Genomic DNA, 19,460 nt, shown 5'->3' on the forward strand with positions numbered 1-19,460 from the left:
TGATCCGTTATCTTGACTCTTGTGAACAGTGTAGCAATCAGTGTGGATGTCTGAGTATCTCTATGGTCTTAACTACTGAACCAGCTCAGCATTCCCCCAGCATTTATTTCTTACCATATTTTTTAATGTTTGAACAGCAACATATTTATATGTCAACAACTATATATTGTAAAATATGTTTTGAATTCTTTTCCCTATTCTGCCTCATTTCCACCCACCATTCTTTCTTGGCATATTTTCCTAAAAATGTTTTAACTCTATCTGTCTGTCTATCTATCTATCTATCTATCTATCTATCTATCTATCTATCTATCCATCCATCCATCCATCCATCTCTCTAGTGTGTATGTGCTTCTGTGCACGCACACATGGGTGTGCACATGTGGAGTCAGAGGACAACTTACAGGAGTTGTTTTCTTCCACCATATGGGGTTTGGGAATCCAGCTCAGTCTATCAGGCTTAATGGTGAGCATCTTTATCTGATGAGTCATCTAACTGGCTCTCTTGCCTTATTTAAAAATTGGCTTTAGGAGATGTTTGGTTGGGTTTGTATCCATTACATATTTTACAATATGTAACCATTCACTGTGCAGCCTAATAATTTATGACGTGTTAGAAGATGGCTAAATTGGGGACAGTAACATCCAGATAAATGCATAAAGAGGACCAATGAAATTATTATAGACCTTCAAGAGACCCTTTTATTCCCCTTCTGGTATTTGGAACCCAAGTGCACACTAGTGGTAAACTTAGTGCTTTTCTTGAGCTTTAGTTAATCTAGAAATATTTTGTGAAAGCTAAGTTAGATGACACTTTTTGAAAAGATGGCTCTATAAACAAGAAGTCTAATTTAACATAAGGTTTTTGAGAAAGTCATGAACAGTTCAGAAGAACCAGAGTCTGCTGTGGGATGGTCTGTATGTCAAATTGCTCTGATTGGTCAATAAATAAAACACTGATTGGCCAATGGCCAGATAGGAAGTATAGGTGGGACTAACAGAGAGGAGAATTGAGAGAACAAGAAGGTGGAGAGAGACACTGCCAGCCACAGCCATGACAAGCAGCATGTGAAGATGTCAGTAAGCCACGAGCTACGTGGCAAGGTATAGATTTATGGAAATGGATTAATTTAAGATGTAAGAACAGTTAGCAAGAAGCCTGCCATGGCCATACAGTTTGTAAGCAATGTAAGTCTCTGTGTTTACTTGGTTGGTTCTGAGCAGCTGTGGGACTGGTGGGTGACAGAGATTTGTCCTGACTGTGGGCCAGGAAGGAAAACTCTAGCTACAAGAGTCAGCGACTACTGTGGGAACAAGGAGAAGACATTGCCTCACTGCTGCTTACAATAAGTCTTGAGCACCTAGTGCTAAAAAAGATGGCAGCATGACAAGATTATATGGTTGCTTTATCCTTAAGATGGCACTATAAGCTCACAATTTCTTTATACAGAAAGGGACACAAAAATAACTGAGATTTAGCTGGAATTTCATTAATTCCTTATCATATAAAATGGGAAGACTTTTGTGTCAGAAACTAAATGTGTCTAAGTTCTTGTTGTTGGGTATTTTGTTGGTTTTATTTTGTTTTGAGACCAAGTTTTATATAGTCCAGACAGGTCTTGAATTCCCTATCGAACCAATGATGACTTTGAATTTCTGATTCTCCTTCCAGCCCTGTAAATGCTGGGATTTCAGGCATGTGTTACCATATCTTGCCATGTATTTTTTTATGGTAACATTAAGGCTTATTGGGGTGTTCTAGTACAGACACTGGGACTTGTCCATGGTGCTCTTGATGTACAAAGCCAGGACATTTTGCCAGTTCTTCTTGAGCAAGGACACTAAGAAATCGACAGTCAAGTGGATGTCGTAGACTGACTAGCTCATCATCGGTCATCTTCACATGGCCAACAGTACCTTCTTCATCTGGAACTTGATTATGGATTTCACCTCATCAGCTTTGGCCACCATGTTTTCATTGTTTGTCAGCAGGGAAGGGAACTTGCCAGCCTTGTTTAGGCCTGGATCCAGGATACACGGGATCTGCTTGATCAAGAGACTCAGAGGCCAAAAAGGCATCACATTTCTTGGCTAGCTTTTGACCAACTTCTTGTTCTTATTAAGCTTCTTCAGCACCTCGATGTCCTTGTGGGGGATATCCACCACTTTGGCTTCATGGCAGTGCTGCTGGTCTCCCAGGACGCATACAGAGAACTTGGGGTGAGGAGTGGACTTAAGCCTGTTGGTGCCTGAGAAGCGTTTGTCCTTCTGAAGGTCATAGCTCTCCAGGCTGATCTGCAACTCCACAGTTTCCAGAAACTTGTGATGCTTGTGCTGGTTCCCATGCAGGACTTCCCGCACTACCTTGTACAGGGTGTTGCAAAAGACTTTGCTGCTCACAGCTGCTGAGGTCATGAAAAACCGGTTATTCTTCATAGCTACTACTTTACCCCACTTTCCAAAGTAGAAAAAGGAACCAGAGGGTAAATGACTTGCTGTCAATTATAGTTTGTAAGCAGCAGAACTAGGATTCGAATGGAGGGAGCCAGAATCCAGGAGCAGGGTACCTAATTTCTGGGCTGTGCTATATCTTTACAGTGATTCACATACCAGAAATCCAGTAGTATTAGAAACATTATTAGTTATGAAAACTTTTTCCCCTATCTCGTGGTATAGGGGAAATATGGGGATGAGAAGTCAAGGAGCCCCATATTTTATCCCCTAAGAGTAAGACAAGAAAGCACCCAGGCCTCTGGAGTCCTACACTATGGATCTCTGCTGTCAGATGCTCCTCCTAGGCTTTCCCATAAACCCTGAGTATATGACCACATTGTATTTCTTGAAATTGTGCTTACTAGTTGTCTTATATCTCTCCTTCTCCACTAACCTGTGAGCATCTTTGTAAACCTCCATGCTTGGTAAGAAGCCCCAAACATAGATATCTTAAGAAATCATCTCTGAACTCTATTCTTTCATGTTAAGCCAGACCCTTCATCAGAGGTACTGTTTTCTTGGTATCTACGCTATTCCTCCTTTCTATACAGAAATAACCTCAACTGCAGATGGTGAATTGTAAGAGCGAAGGCAATCTGCGTAGAAAGCTGTTTTTATTTAAAGAGCTTGGGTGTTTAGGTGCTGCTGGGAGTTGGAAGAATTCAAAGACTGGGGTTAAGTTGTTAAGTAGCTCCTAGTAACTAGTGTGCCTTCTTCCCCTTGGACATTTCTGAACCTGGGAAAACTATGCTGTGCTTACAATCTGCCTGTATTTTCATCTACACGGAATAGTCACAAAGAATGCTAAGGGCCACTTGGAAAGAGAACCGAGGCATGAAACAGTGGAACCCTGCAAGGGAGCATAAATCAGGGAAGGTGAGTCACTCAGCTCACTTTCTACCTCCTTGCATCTAAAAAAGGCAGGTTGTTTCTTAGCAACTGCCGGTAATAATTACCTCTTTCCTTCCTGCTCCCAAATAGTTCTCTAAGCCACTGAGGCATCTCTCCAACCTGCTAAGCTCATCCCCCGCCCCCCGACAGGGTCCATCACTGAACCTGGAGCTCATCTAGTTGCCACCATGTCAAGCTTTTAGCACGGGTGCCCGGGGATCCTAACTGAGGTCCTCAGGGTGGCATGGCAGGCATTTTACAGATTGAGCCATCCGCTTAGTTCCATACTGGAGCGATCTGTATAGGCAGTAAACCCTAGAAGGGAGGAACTAGGAACCTTTGGCTAGTCTGTAATTCATATTGCTGTTGGAGTTTAGGGGAGAGCTGGCAGGTTGAGGAGGCCATTTTAGAAAGGTTAGAACACGGGACAGGCAGCACAAGAGGCTTGATTTCCAACCCAGGTCTTGCACTAACTACTGCTCTTGAAAAGATTTAGTTTTCTTATTTATGAAATGAGACTGCTGCTTGGATCTACTTCTTCATAGGTTGTCAGGGTTAGATAAGTTGACTTGTGTAAAAACATACTTGCTCTGCCTCTGAAAACAGGTATTCAGTAAATGTTAGATGGAATGATTACATGAAAGTTTATGTCACCATCAAAGATGCCAGTGAACTACTTCATTCATTCATCACATAGCACAAATACCTCACGGTGTACTCAGATACGTGCGGGTGCTGGAGACACACTCTACATTCCTTTATTCAGCAAATATAACTATAGTTACAGGTGGGGACAATGCTCTGAAGGATTTATGCTGACTAATGTGTGTCTAATTAATCAGAATAAGAAAATTTTCATTAACAAAGTTGTTTTATTACAAAATGAATTTAGTTTTTCCAATAAACCTTAGGGTGTTGATTGTTGTGCAGCTGAGTATTTTTTTTTTTTTTTTTTTGAGACAGGGTTTCTCTGTGTAGCTTTGCGCCTTTCCTGGAACTTACTTGGTAGCCCAGGCTGGCCTCGAACTCACAGAGATCCGCCTGCCTCTGCCTCCCGAGTGCTGGGATTAAAGGCGTGCGCCACCACTGCCCGGCTAGCAGCTGAGTATTTTTATTTTCTAAGTAATGTGGCATGCAGAGAGGCATGGTGTTCTTCACAGATAAGGCCAATGAATTTATAGCCATGCAAAGCTAAGAAGTTGACATGCCACCACTTCAATACTATGCAGTCTTAAGTAACTTTCCACCATGTCATTTCATTTTGTTTTATCTTCGTGATGCTTGGGATCAAAGCCCAGGCCGTGCTTATGTTTCCCAAGTGCTGCATCATTGAGCTACGTCCCCAGTACTAATACTTAGCGTTCATATCTGTGAAAATGCTAATTATATTTCGATTTCAGGGATAAGGGAGAGATTAAACTCATTTGCTCATTCAACTTTGTTTCTGGGCATTAAGAACATAAAAGTAAACAACAGATTCTGAGCTCTGGGTTGTTTATATGGCTCAGTGTGTAAAGGTACTTGCTGACAAGCCTGACTTGAGTCAGTTCCCAGGACCCATGTGGTAGAGGGAGAGAAAGCGACTCTCTCAATTGAAGGTCAGAATCTTAACACTTGCACTATGCCATTCATGTGCCCCCTCCCCAATAAGTACATTTAAAAGCTAAAAGAGAGACTGAGGCACTTTGCTCAGCTTCGGTGCAGGGAGGAGGGGATTGGACCTGCCTCAACTGAATGCACCAGACTCTGCTGACTCCACAAGGGAGACCTTGCCTTAGAGGAGGTAGAAATGAGGGGTGGGATGTGGGGGGAAGGGTGGGGGGCAGTAGGAGGGAGGACAGGGAATCTCTGACTGATATGTAAAACAAATAGAAAATCTCTTAATAAAAAAATAAAAATAAAAACTAAAAGAAAATAGTTTTGTTGTTATAGTTTAATACTAGAGATAAAATTTAGGGAAACTGAGATTGCTTATGGGAAATAAAATACTCTTTAAATATAATTATTATATAAACATATGCAGTATTAATGTCACTAATTAGGTGAATGAAGACAATTATGGCAGAATAGAGATTCAAATTAGAATTTACAATTATATAATAAATATGTTCTGATAAAGACAAATAATGTAGAAATGAGTTAATTGCTAATGAAAGGAGTTTCAAATGATCTTTTATTAGTTAATTTTGAAGTTTTACAACAGCTACTTGCCACACAATTGCACACATATATACAATTCTCTGAGTAAATAGAAAATAATAGTTTAGTAAATGTAGTTGAACTCATATTACTCAAAATGTCACCAAAACATTTATTATAAAAATCAGTCGAATTGTTGAACAAGTTTATAAAAATTGTTGGGTGTGTGTACAAGAAAAATTCAAGCTTGCCTTACTGAAAGGTGCATTTCTGTCCATGTGCTCATAGTGCCTGTCCAAGGTAGTTCAAAGGGAGAAGAAAGCAGGTAGCATTGTCTTGTACTGCAGTGCTAATTAGCATGGACTTACCCTGGGGCTCCATGAAAGCTCCTTTCCTATACCTATGGTGATGTAACAGTAAAGATTTATAGCTTTCTTCTGTGACTATAATGCATAAATGATGCTTTATTTCCAGAATAACTTGTTACCATAAAACTGCATTCATTTTGCAGATATTACTGACACTTTGCATGATTTAAGACAAATTTTCATACTTGAAACTCAAAGGAAATACCACCAAGACCTAGTCTCTCAATACATTCACTGAATGCAGACTTAAATATGCACATTCACTTTGATTGTGCCCTTCATGTGTGCACTTTGAAATGACTTTAACATAGTACATTTGTATTTTTAACTGGCACCAAAATTAAGATGAAATGATCTATGTAAAATCAGTAGCCTGTACTTCTAGTAACAGTTGTCAAATGTGCAGGGGAATAAAAAAGGAAAGCCCTGAGTCAATATATATATAGTTTTCAAAAGTAATGAAAGGGGTGTTCTGAAGTCATTTCAACTTATGCAATAGTTAAGAATATCCAGTATTCATTTCTTCTGTTTTCACTTTGATTGAAGAGAGGTACAAATTTTGTCTACTTAACCCAATGTAGATGATTTCTTAATACTCAATTTCATTTAAGTCTTCAGAATATCCTGATGATTGTTGAGTTGTGTCTTCCATTTCTATCAAGAAAGACAGACAATAATTATTTTCTCTATAGAAAAGATAATTTTTGAATTCTTATAATTTGAGACTATATTATAAAATTCATTTTCCAATCAAGCTTATGTAATTGGGAAAAATAGTACCTGTACATGGTCCTGACTGAAATTTGACATCATCAATGGCAATATCACTTCTTATTGACACTCCCCGAACAGCTTCAAAAATGATCTGAAAAAGAATGACATTTGTATTTAGAAAAAGAGTCAAGCTAATAAAACTTTGTTGGTCAGGGGAGATCTAGGCTTTTTGGCTCTAAAAGCTTTGATAACTGGTGGGGCTGACTTTAAGGAAAAGGACACAAATTACAAATTCAAGCCTGGCTCTTATAACCCCATCAATCAAGAGGCTAACGTGGAAGGATGGTTGCAAATTCAAGCCAGCCTAGACTACTTAGTGAGTTCTAGGGGAGCCTGGTCTACATTGCAACTTGAGGCCAGCCAGGGAAACATAGTGAGACCAAGTCTCTAAAATAAAATAAAATAAAATAATCAAACAACAATAAAATAACATTACAAATTCAAATTAGATTTTTTGGAGTTGAAATATTTCACAATGAAGTATGATGCCTCATGACTCTTCGACATCTTTAGGCAATCCTCCAGAGATGCTTAATCAGGAGTGCTTCCTAGGAACCTGCTAACCCACCCCACTTAGAACATTCTGTCTAGCTCATCTCAGCATTTTCAGTTTCTTTAGGCTGCCATTGAATCTACCTTTGGTACTGGCACTATGTGGAAAACCTAAATAATGAAGTGTAAAATAATTAAATTGATCAAAAGATAGTGAATCACCTATGTTAAATACCTTAACATCAAAAGCACAGCCTACGTGCCTTGGGGGGTGGGGCACCCTGTTTCATAGTTTGAAGAAAACAACTAATCAAATATTCTTGATCTAGAAAAATAGTTCTCCAGCTCCAAGGATGTTGCAATAATGGTTAATAAGTGACTGAATCTTCAGACAGGTTTGTGGGTAATGACAACTGTCCTGAAGATATATGTGCTCTACCCATGTCATTAGATTAATTTGTGCTTCAGATTAAGTTTTGTAAAAAGCCCCTAAGCTAATCCTACTAAAGCCATCCCAAATTAAGAGTATAAATAGAGGGCTGGAGAAATGGCTCAGCAGTTAGGAGCACTGAATACTCTTTCAGAGGACCTGGATTCAATTCCCAGCACCTACATGGCAGCTCATAACTGTCTGTAACTCCAGGATCCAACACCCTCACACAGACTTAAATGGAGGCAAAACATCAAATACATATAAAATAAAAATAAATTAAAAATAAAGAATATAAATAGAATAATTAATAAGTTTATGTAATTATGCTAAATTTAATGATTCAAGGAAATTTTAATGACAAGCACATAACAAGATAAAGTCAAGAAAACTTTCTAAGAACATAACATGTAATGGTTAATTTTAAACATGAACTTTTCGGGACTGATGGGCATCAAGGTGGTTATAAGGCATTATTTCTGAGCATGTGTGTGGAGGAGCACTTTCTGGAAAAGATTGGCTTTTGAAGTCACGGCCCAAGCTAGGATATGTGATCTTAATTCAGTGTGGGAGGCAGAAGGAGAGGGAATTCTCTCTCTTTTAGAACTGGATAGCTATCATCGGCTGCTGGGTATCTGAATGTTGGACTCCAGGGCTTTTGTTCTCCAAGACTTATATTAGGTGAGGCTTCAGGTCTTGTTGAAGGTTAGACCTTTGTTTCCCTGGTTCTCAGATAAAAACTAAGCTGTGCTACACCTTTTGGGTTCCCCAGATTGCAGATGACGCATTGTGGAAATTTTTAACTAATTTCTATAGTAAATCCTTCTCTTCCCTTTGATTCATCTGTCCATCTGCCTATCCATCCATCCAGAATTCTATTTCTCTAGAATATACAACCCTAAGCAAGAATCAAAATAAGTGGTAAGAAAAGGGGGTAAAATGGTCCAATGCATTTGCATAGGAGAATATATGAATGCAATTAATAAACATTTCGGTTTTCTGAACAGCAACAACAATATGGTTTTTAGATTCCAATGACTATAATAGCCAAATTCTGATGGAATGACATTCTGAGTAATCTGTGATTTGGCTAAACTCTGGACTTTATAAACCTTTTGTGAATTTCCTTAATCCTTGAGTGACAGCCATGTTATAGCCCATGACTTCCCCATTGTAATTTTAGGTATGTGGTAGCAACTCTTTTTTCTCTTCATTTACAAGATTATTTTGGCTTATCTTTGGGTTTATGTCTAACCAACCCTATCCTGTAGCAACCAATAAACAAATATTTATTTACAGAATACCTGCAATAAATATGGGATTAAATTAGGTATAATATTGATTCCCAAACTGTGGGCTGAATCATCCAATTGTATTCCTAAGGGTGTTGTAGGATAGTTTGAAATTTCAGATGGAAATATTCAACATTTAGCAATACTGTGGGAACTACTAGTTGAAAATCATCTAAAGATTCAACATTAGGTGGGCTTATATTCCTTCTGATAACATTTTATCATTATACAGTTGGGGTTTTGGTAACCGCTGTAATTAAAGCAAGTGCCATGTAAAACTCTGTAAGAAACTTTAAATGAAGATGGTATATCTAAACTGGTCAAACTTTCACAAGCTCTGAAGCCTTGGCTGGTTTGAAAAGTTACACAATGCCAAGCAGGTGCATAAAATTATGTACATACTGTATATATAGCATAAATGTGAAATGACTACTAAGTCATTAGAATATAGTTTTTCTTAAGTTATTTGGACCCAAATACTTAATAAATGGAACTGATATGTGTTTCTTTTGGTCTAGAAAACCAGGCCAAAATCTAGGTATGGTGGTGCACACCTTTAGTTCCAGCACTAAGGAGGCAGAGGCCATCAGATCTATGTGAGTTCAAGACCAGCCTGGTCTACAGAGCAATTTCCAGGACAGCCAGGGCCACACAGAGCAACCCTGTCTTGGGAATCCAAAAGAAAAAAGAAAGAAAACCAGGTCAAAATTAGTAAGAGTAGGCAGCTATAAGACAACAAAGTAGAGGTGGCGTGGTGGTTCATGCCCATAATCACAGCATTTGGGAGGCTAAGAAAGGAGGAGCATGAACTCAAGACCAGCTTTGACTGCATCTTAGAAGGGGATACAAAGCAAGAACCTGTAGGCTTGTCTCCTTACTGCTGCTTCCTGGCCATCTTCTTGCTAGGGCTAGTGCTGTGGGGCCCAAATATCCTGACCCTGATATACTGTGTTTTCCAAGTAGTTGCTGGAGCTACTGTTTAAAAACCAGATAATTGCCTTAAAGCCATCTGGTGTGTTCTTATTGCTTTTGGAATAATTTAAAAACTTTTACCACATACTCTGAAGTTTTGCAAAATTATCCCAGTACTCCTTTGGCTTTATCACCTAATCATCTTCATCTCCTCTTCTCTGTTATTATTTTTAATGAGCAAACCATACTTCCATATATTTATAAGGCTCAATATGATATTTTAATATACATTAATAATACACAAAGATTAAATCAAGCAGATTACTCATGGTTCATAATTTTCTGGAGGTGAGATATTTAAAATTTACTTGCCTAGTCATTTTGAAATATGTAATGCATTATTATTGACTGCAGTCACCTTGTTGTGCAGTTAGACCTCAAAACTCATTCCTTCTGTCTTCCTCAAGTGTCAGCCTTTGACCCACAACCTATCATTTGTTGTGGAATATTCCTGTACACTTTGTGAAAATGTATTGTGGTGACTGGTGTAATAAAGAGCTGAATGGCCAATAGCTAGGCAGGATTTTCAGAGTAAAGAGAATGCTGGGAAGAAGAAGGGCAGAGTCACCAGCCAGATGCAGAACAAGCAGCATGGACAGTATGAGGTAAACAAGCCTCAGGGCAGCACATAGATTAAAAGAAATGGGTTAATTTAAGTTATAGGGCTAGTTAGAAACAAGCCTATGCTATTGATCAAGCTTTCATAATTAATAAGAAGCCTCAGTGTGGTTATTTGGGAGCTGGCAGGCGGGATAGAAAAATCTGTGTACAATCATTCCATCACAACTTATCATTCCACCATTCTCTTTGCCACATCTGGCTCAGCTATCCTTTATTCAACTCCATTTCTGTGAGTTCAAATTGCCTTGTTTTTTATTGGCACTGGAATTATACTATCTATTTTTGGCTTATGGTTTAAAGTTTTTAATTTATGTGTATGTGTGTATGTCTGTGTATGTCTATGCATGTGTGTAGGTACCCATGGAAGCTATAAGAAGGTCTCAGATTCCTGGAACTGGAGTGAACAGGAGGTTGTGAACCACCCAACATGGGTGCTGGAAGCAAACTCGGGTCCTCTGAATGAGAGCAAGTGTTCTTAACCACTGAGCCATCTCTCTAGTCCCAGCTTATAGTTTAGTGTTTTTTTTTTAAATTACTCTCCTACATGAATATAGAATCGAAAAGAAGTAAGAACTTCCTATGTTATAGTTATGGCAGAAATTTAGCATATATTACATGCATGTGGTCAATAAATATTTATGAAAATGTGATACTTTATATTAGACTACAAGAACTCCGTCTAGAAACCTGATACAGCTAATGAGAATATCAGTTTTGCCATGGTGATGAGAATTAAAGACCAGGGAAATCTGGGAGGAAAATGTAGTTTTTAGAAACAGTGAAACATTTTTTAATAACTTGGTATATTAAAGTTTATAAAATCTTTCACACATACAATCTTATTTGATGCCCACTTTTACTCTGCTAGGGTCAGCATGATGGGAATTATTCACCCATTTTGAATATGTAGAAATAATTCCAGAGCAAATAAGGTTTGTCCAAGGCTACTTGGTGCTTGTGACCCTAAGAGAAGGAGGACAGTTTGGGAGTTTTGCAGGGCAGGGGGCAGTATAGAACTGTGGTTATGGAAACAGACTTTGGTACTAGGTTATAGATGTAACTGTCTTATTAAATAAGAAACGCAGAGCCAATGCAAAGATGAAAGCCCAAGAGGTCAGAGTGATAGCTAAGAGCTAAAAACCTTACCCTTCACTGCCGTTGCTATCTTCCTCAGCAAGAGACCTACTTCCTGTCTGTTTGTCTTTTTTATAAACTTTCTATTCTGCCTTCCTCATTGGTTGTATACCCAACCACATGACCTCCTCATCACTTCCTGTCTGTACAGACCTCCAGGTCTTCTATGGTTGGTATTGAGATTAAAGGAGTGTGTCTCCAGGCTGGCTGTATCCTTGAACACACAGAGCCTAGCTCTGCCTCCAAGAGCTGGGATTAAAGGCGTGCACCACCACCGCCCAGTTTCTGCTATGGCTTGCTGTTAGCTTGACCCCTAGGCAACTTTATTTATTAACATACAAATAAAATCACATTTCAGTACAATTAAAATATCACCATACTAGGTAGGTCTGAGTGTAAGTTCTCTATAAGCCATTTGCTTTTCTCTATCTATAAAATAGAGCTATGACATTAATTGGAACAACTTATGTAGAGTTCTTAGCACTGTAAGTACCTACTGCGTAACAGATGGCAGGCTATGTGTGCAATGTATCTGCATTTTATTCGACAGTAGAATGCATCCTAGACCACCTACAGTCGTATGGGATTCCTGAGGTGAGCATTAGGTACAGAAGAAGAAATTGATTTCCTGTTCTATTATCAGCCAAAGGGGGCAGTCTACTCTAGAGTCTTCCTCTAGATTGTAGTTAGTCTTTCTAACTGTTTGAACTGCAACATTCCAAATCAACACTCCAGATGGTTTGCCAATCTACATTTAGAAAGTATTTCAAGCTGAGTGTAGTGGTGCATGCCCAGAATCCCAGCAATGGGAATTTAAGGAAGGAGAATCCTGAGTTGGAGTCCAGTCTGGGCTATATAACCAGACCTCTCAAAGCAAGAACAAAACCAGTTTCAAAGACTACCTATGCAGCAATCATAATATATTTTATGCAAGGCCCTGTGTGCTGATTCCCAGAATTCAAATTTCAGAGCATTCATGTGTGTGTCCTTTGAGAGTTAAAAAAAAAAAAAATCAGTGCTAGCCTGGGAGTATAGCTCAGAGATGGAACACTTGCCTGGCATAAAGGTAATGGATTTGATCTGCACTGCAAAATGGAGGGGTGTGTTTGTGTGTGTGTGTGTGTTTTTTTTTTTTTTGTGTGTGTGTGTGTGTGTGTGTGTGTGTGTGTACGCGCGTACGCACGCGTGCACGTGCTTGAATACTATCCTCAAAGTCATATTCATTTAAATTTGGAGATTTTCTATTTTTAGCTTGCATCAGAATCACTTAGAGGGTTTATTAAAGTAAATTTCTGGGATTCCAAAGCCCTCCAGAGTTTCTGATTTAGTATTCTGAGGTGGAGTTTAAGAATTAGCATTTGGGGAACTTATATTTCAGATGTTTCTGATGCTGCTGGTATATGGACCATGTCTTGAGAACTATTTGAAAAAGGGTCTGAATTCCCTGGAGTCTAACAAGATTGAGCCACCATCTCTGAATGATGATCAACTACATTAGTAAGTTTTCATCTGCTTCATGTACCTTCTATAACAGTCATAAAAAATCTTCATGGAGCAATCTGCCATCCTCTAATATATCTCCAAACAGTTTTTCATGCTTAACTGATGGATCCTTCCTAGATAGCAGAATTTGTCATTTATGCTTATCAAGGTAGTAGCTTGAGTGGCATTGTATTCAGACACTTGAGCTGCAATTTCTTAGTTTAGATCTTTAGAAAATCAGTTTGTGTTGTAGAGTGGTTAAAAAAAAATTCCGTATTTGGATACCTCTTCTCAGGAACACTTGAGCTTAGGCCAAGGCACCTAGCCAGTGGTTAAAAGCTGAGGGGACCCAGGAGGTTTACCACCCAAAAGCAAAGCTGCAGAGGAAGCTGGAGCATTAGTTGGGAGCATGCTCATGCCAGAATTCTACAGAGTGAATTCAAGAACAATTGGGAGCCTGAAGGTTGTCTCCCCAGAAATTTAGCTTTGGTGGCTGTGTGAAGTGTGTGGTTATAGGAAGGCAAACCTAGGCTTTCTAGGCTAGAGGAGTTGCTTAGGTCCACCTACTTGAATGATTAAGTACCTCTAGGACAGGGGCTTTCTATAGCACACGGGGAGTTGGGGAGCTGGAGTGCAGATGGCTGTGGATTTGGGATTAAGACCCCTAGTTTCTTCTACAACAATAAGTAATGCATACAGAGGTTTTAAAGAACTTGCCATGGGCTATACACACTCTTAAGTGGAAGCTGAGAACAAAAGCCCTTACATGCAAGTGGATTATGGGTAATAGGAGCAGTACTAGTATATTTAGAAAAAAAGAGACTTCCTTTTGGAAGGAATGTACTTGACATTCACAACACACTAAGACAGACTAGGAACCCTTTCATCCTTGAATTGTAAAAAACAATCACTTTATGCATGAATGGCCAAAGCTTTAGCTCCTTGTCTAATTTTCCCTTCACTGCTTAAGAGTTAATCAATAACAGGCTAATTATGTTTACTCTTCAACTAATCCTGCCTTTATCTCTAGCCTGAAAAGGGACAAAATATTCTCTTTTGTAGCAAGAAATGAGAGCACCAGGCGCTTCAGTTCAGGTTTCTCTGATGGATTCTCATCCCTCCGGGTTTACCTGGTGTTGCCTCCCGCAGCTGTATTCAACCAGTGCCCGCAGCCAGGAGATGCTCTGCTCCCCTTGTCTTCTCCACAACAGGGACTCTTTGCTCTCTTCTTCTGTTTTCAAAAAAACGCTCAGCAGGCCAGTTCCTGCTCCATACATGTGGTAGAAGAAAGTCAAGCAGTGTTTCCCAGGGACGCCTCTCAGGGGCCAGGACAAAAGGTGTGCTTTTTGTCCATACACCATGTGGGAGGCCTCGATATACATGTAGTAGCCTTGAGAGGAATGAAAAGCAGGCATGGTTAAAAAAAGACCCAATCACACTTTCTTTCCTTTCTTTCTTTCTTTCTTTCTTTCTTTCTTTCTTTCTTTCTTTCTTTCTTTCTTTCTTCTCTTTCTCTTCTCTCTCTCTCTCTTCTCTCTCTCTTCTCTCTTCTTTCTTTCTCTCTCTCTCTCTCTCTCTCTCTCTCTCTTTCTTTCTTTCTTTCTTTTTTCTTCCTTCCTTCCTTCCTTCCTTCCTTCCTTCCTTCCTTCCTTCCTTCTCTCTCTCTCTCTCTCTTTCTTTCTTTCGTAGTATTCCTGGTAACATAGACACTTTAGCTGTGGTACTGAGAAAAGGGTATATAATTCTGGAGAGTATGTATGATCAAAAAAAAAAAAAGTTACACTGTGAGGATTAGACCGCAAAATGATTCTTTTCATTTAATGGTTTATAATTCAGTTAATAGAAAAAAAGGACTTAGTGCACCAGTATTATGTCACTGGTATAATTATCACATCAGAATTTATCTCACTACTTCACAGATAATACTTTGTTCCATATGTTTTTATACTCCCTTTCGCTTCATTCATTAAAATCCTAATGCCTAGGGTATCCACATTAGAGAGGTGATTATGTCACAAGGGCAGTGACCCCAAAATGAGGTCAGCATCTTCATCAAGGACTCCTGAAACTAACTCATCTTTCATGCCATGAGAGAGGAGCATGAGGAGATGGCCATGGCTGAAGAAGAAGCCCCCACCCTCACCCCTGACACTAAATCTGCTGGTGGCTTGATCTTGGGTTTCCCAGCTTCTACAACTGGGATGAACTAATGTATGTTGTTTATAAGCTTCCAGCAGTCCAGCAGAGCTAAAGCATAGCCTCCCCAGTCTATTCCAGCTCTTACAGTTGCTGAGGCTAGGACCTATAAACCACACAGCATTCTCCCTCCCCTTGCTCTCCAGGCTGTCAGGAAGTCCTGGTGGGTCCACCTTCACAGTAAATCCAGAGCCCTGTCTCACTCCCTCCACTGTTAGTGTCCTGCTCCTGTCATGTCAGCTTGAACTAAAGTGACAGATTCCTGGCTCATGTGTTTGCGCTTACATTATCCCGGATAGTCTACCCTCAGCAGTATTATAGCAATCTTCTAAATGCTTAATATATGTGTGTGTGATGTGTGTGTGCGCATGTGTGTTTTCACACCCAGTTGTGTGTATCAATGTGAGCCTGTGTCTGCCACCATGCCTGTGTCATGGTCACAGAACAACCTTGGATGTTGATCCCTGCCTTCCATCTTGTTTGAGGCAGGGTGTATTTGCTGTTTTTCTATTGTATATGATAGGTTATCAGTCCTGTGAGCTTCTGGGGATCCTCCGTCTCTGCCTCTCCCTACAGATGCTGATGCTACTGCATCCACGGGTTCTGGAGATCCAAACTCAGGCCATTATGATTTCACAAAAGTGCTTTTGCCTACTGGGCATCTTTCCAGATCCTAAAAACTAAATCGTACCATGGCTTTGTTTCAAGTTTCCATTAGTTTAGCTCAGAGTCCAGGCTGACTGCCTCAGGATTGCTTCAGGGCCCTGAACAACTTGCCTCCCACCCACTACCTTTCACTACTATCTTTCTTATCACTCATTAAGTGGACTTTACTGTTCTTGGATGTCACCTCAGGCTTTTGTGCATGCTGACCCTGACTCTTGTGGAGATATTCTGGGGTCACACTCTTTCCCCCTTTAAATGGCCGCTTGGATGCTATCTTTTCTATTGGGCCTATTCTGACCTCACTATTGCAAGTTGCTGTCTCCCCTTCTTACCTGCTTCCTCAGCACGCCTCATCCCTTAGACCTTAATTTATTATGCTTTTGTAACTTTGTCTTTTAATGGGTTACTTCATTTTCTCCTCTTTAATCTCTGTTTTCCTCTTCTCTATCCCACAGAGTATCCTTGTTTAGTTCAGGACCCTATCCCCAGTTCCTAGAGCAGTGCTCTAGGCACGGGAGAGGTTCAGAAGAATTTGTGAGCGGATGGAGGAACATATTTTCTTTCATAGCACTAAACCACAAACAAGTCTGATCATTTCTAGAACACATGGCTCCACCAAGTTCACACTGAAAGTTGAGGTTCTTGGCAATGAGAAAGGCATTTGGACTTGGATGCTCTAAGGCAAAGCTACTACAAATCCAAGATGTGATAAAATCAAAGTCTTATTAAAGCAAACGTTCTGAAATAAGTTCCAAATCATCTGAGGTATTTTTAAAAATGAGCATACATAAAGCTGGGCGTAGTGGTGCATGCCTGTGATTTCAGCACTTTGGAGGGAGAGGCAGAAGAAACTGGAACTCAAGGTCATACTTAGCTACATAATGAGATTGAAGCCAGCCTGGGCTACTTGAGACCTTGTCGCAAGAAAATTCTTGAAACCATATTTAAAAAAAAAAACAAAAACCCAACCTGAGACCGAAAAATACTCCACATGTATGATAATCTTTAACTGTGTAACTTTTATTGTTCATTTGCACAAAAATTGCTACAGTGGGTGTTTTGTCACATTCTGCAATCCAGGAAAACTTTATTGTATTTTATTTTCTATAACATGTACCACTTAAGCTACTGTCAAAGTAAACAAATACACATGTATGTGGGTGCACATGCAAACACACATACACACACAATCCTAATGGAAGAGTATGTTTAATTTAGTTCCATGAAAAACAAGGTTAAGGAATGAAAATGGCCATGGTATGTCATCAAACCATGTACCAAGGAGTTCTGTGCTTCCTGTGTGCAAATTAGTGGCATAGTAGATTTTGATAACACCTTAAGGCATACTCAATTAAGAAGCATTCTGAGTTAGGTGTGTGTAGTAGTACACACCTGCAATCCTAGTACTTGTGAGGTGAAAGGAGGGAGATTGTGATTAGATGCCAGCCTGAGCTATACAAGAAGAGAAAATATCTCAAGAAATAATTTTAAGGCAATAAGAAAACGCACACACAATGAAATTTTTTTTGTACTTTGCTTTGGAGTTTTCCAAAGGCCACTTGAAATCCCACATAAAAGACCCTTGCTAGAAATGAGACTCTAGTAGGAAAGACATCATCCTTGAAATAACGCTTTCACTGAGCAAGTGCAAATACAAGACTGTGAGGGGCTGAGAGATAAAATAGAAAGCAATGGATTCATCATGAGTGACAGATGGCCTAGGGTTGTCTTTCACTTAGTGATAATAATTCTTGGCCATGGCCATTCTGAGGTCCTACGAGATGAACAAACTCTCAGTCACTCCCCAAGAATTGGTTCAAGTTCTTTCCTTCATGGGTACAAGATACTAGTTTCTTCAGCATTGAAAGTGAAAGTAGGACTCCATGCCAGGCTCTTCCCAGCAGGCCAGGTGGGCTCTAACTAAATCAGGGCTGTCTGTGCAGCCTCCTACTCCCTCATCTCACCTTGCTTTGGACCACACACTCCTCTAGATGCAACTGCTGTCCATTCCTGTATTGCTGAGTCTTGGGTGTCAGGTGCAAGCTATCAATTAAGAGCACCAGTTCCAGAGAGCTTTGGGCTTAGTGCTGTATGATATGAAAGGAAATCCACACTGCTTGACCCATGTGATTGTGCTTCTTTTGGAAGAGGGGTCCTGCTTGGATGAAGAGTGACTTTCTAGGATACTAACTACAGTCTACCTTCAGTATTTTTAACCTTTGCAAATCACTTCAGGATATAATTTGTACTAAGAACACACATATTTGGAAATACTATTTAAAGGAATATAGACCAACTCCTATTCTTAAATAATGATCTTTAACATCTTTGCTAGCTGATCGGAACCCCTACCCCTATGCATGAATTAATTATCCCTCTTGTTTACAAATATCTCTCCCTTCTTGACTTGCACATGATACTTCCTTTTCCTGAAACCACCAGAGAACTTCACAGAGGCCAGTCTGCCTCACATGTGTTTGGAGAACAGAGAAAAGTTGAGTGTGCTGACATTTCCACATTACAGCTTCAAGCTCTGTCTGTCTCAGCAACAAAACTTGGAGTGGAGCAGGATGTCACAGAATTGATGCTTGAGGCCTAGCTCACGACTTCCTGCACATGAGCAATTGTTGGGTGGGGCGGGGTTGCTAAAGTGCTTTCTTTCTGTGGGCTACTGTCTGACATCTAGGATGCAGGAGTCCCACAGATCTACTGGTTGCTTGGAGCCCCATCTGTTGTTTGTGAGGCAACTGTGATGCCCCGAGAAGCAGAGACTCACACTGTACTCATAATCCTTAACTGGTAGACAGCTGCTCCTCTCGGCTTTTGGCTCTCTTTTAAAGGGTTGGGAAGGGTCTTTGGCAGTCTGCGTGGAAGGAGCAGCAAGCTGTTTTCATTAGACTGGAAGAGCACTCCTAAAAATCAGGGGGAAACATCAAAGCTTTGGGAAAAACAACTGTTAAAAAGTGTCCCTCTAGCCCTGGCCCCCGTTTTGGGTAACTGTTGCCTTGTTTTCGAATCTTGACCTTGATATCCTCCCTATGCTAATTCCTGCCAGGTTTCACCCTCCTAAATGCTTAAGGGGAAGTTCCTTGTCTGTGTATCCTGAATAATGGGCCTTAACAGCTTAGATGTAAGATTGTAAAACATCAGTAGTGAACTTCTGCCCTCCAGGGTCCTCCCATTGTGCTGTAAGCACAATTTAATACCTCCTCCCCCTTCAAGAAATGACATTAGGCATTTAAAATTTATATATATATATGTATATGTATATATACATATATATATATAATTGAATGAATACTGCGAATGTAATCTATGGATACCACAAATGTGATTAATATCATGAGTGTAATGAATGAATATCATGAGTATAATTTAAAAAATAAATTAAAAAAAAGTGTCCCTCTAAAATCACCCTATTATTATTATCAGGCTAGTTCTTTGGTTATTTCATACATACACAATGCAGTCTGGTTACTCTTCCCCAACCCTCTCTTATCCCCCCTTCTA

The 19,460-nt window shown here is 39.8% G+C and overlaps 1 protein-coding gene and 1 pseudogene across 1 annotated transcript in view; both read right to left on the reverse strand.

Annotated features, from left to right (window-relative positions):
- Nucleotides 1-1,758: 1,758 nt before the first annotated feature.
- Nucleotides 1,759-2,436, reverse strand: LOC114710939 (annotated as a pseudogene).
- A 3,100-nt stretch (nucleotides 2,437-5,536) lies between these two features.
- Nucleotides 5,537-19,460, reverse strand: part of LOC114710946 (MAM domain-containing protein 2) — a 160,078-nt gene continuing 146,154 nt past the window's right edge. The window contains exons 15-17 of the mRNA XM_037202271.1: nucleotides 14,219-14,478; nucleotides 6,672-6,756; nucleotides 5,537-6,545 (exon numbers count right to left, since the gene is read on the reverse strand). Coding sequence (XP_037058166.1) covers nucleotides 6,481-6,545; nucleotides 6,672-6,756; nucleotides 14,219-14,478 — 410 coding nt within the window. The 3' untranslated portion in view covers nucleotides 5,537-6,480. The remainder of the gene's footprint in view (nucleotides 6,546-6,671; nucleotides 6,757-14,218; nucleotides 14,479-19,460) is intronic.

This window comes from Peromyscus leucopus, chromosome 1, assembly GCF_004664715.2.
Source record: "Peromyscus leucopus breed LL Stock chromosome 1, UCI_PerLeu_2.1, whole genome shotgun sequence".
Taxonomy (NCBI): Eukaryota; Metazoa; Chordata; class Mammalia; order Rodentia; family Cricetidae; genus Peromyscus; species Peromyscus leucopus.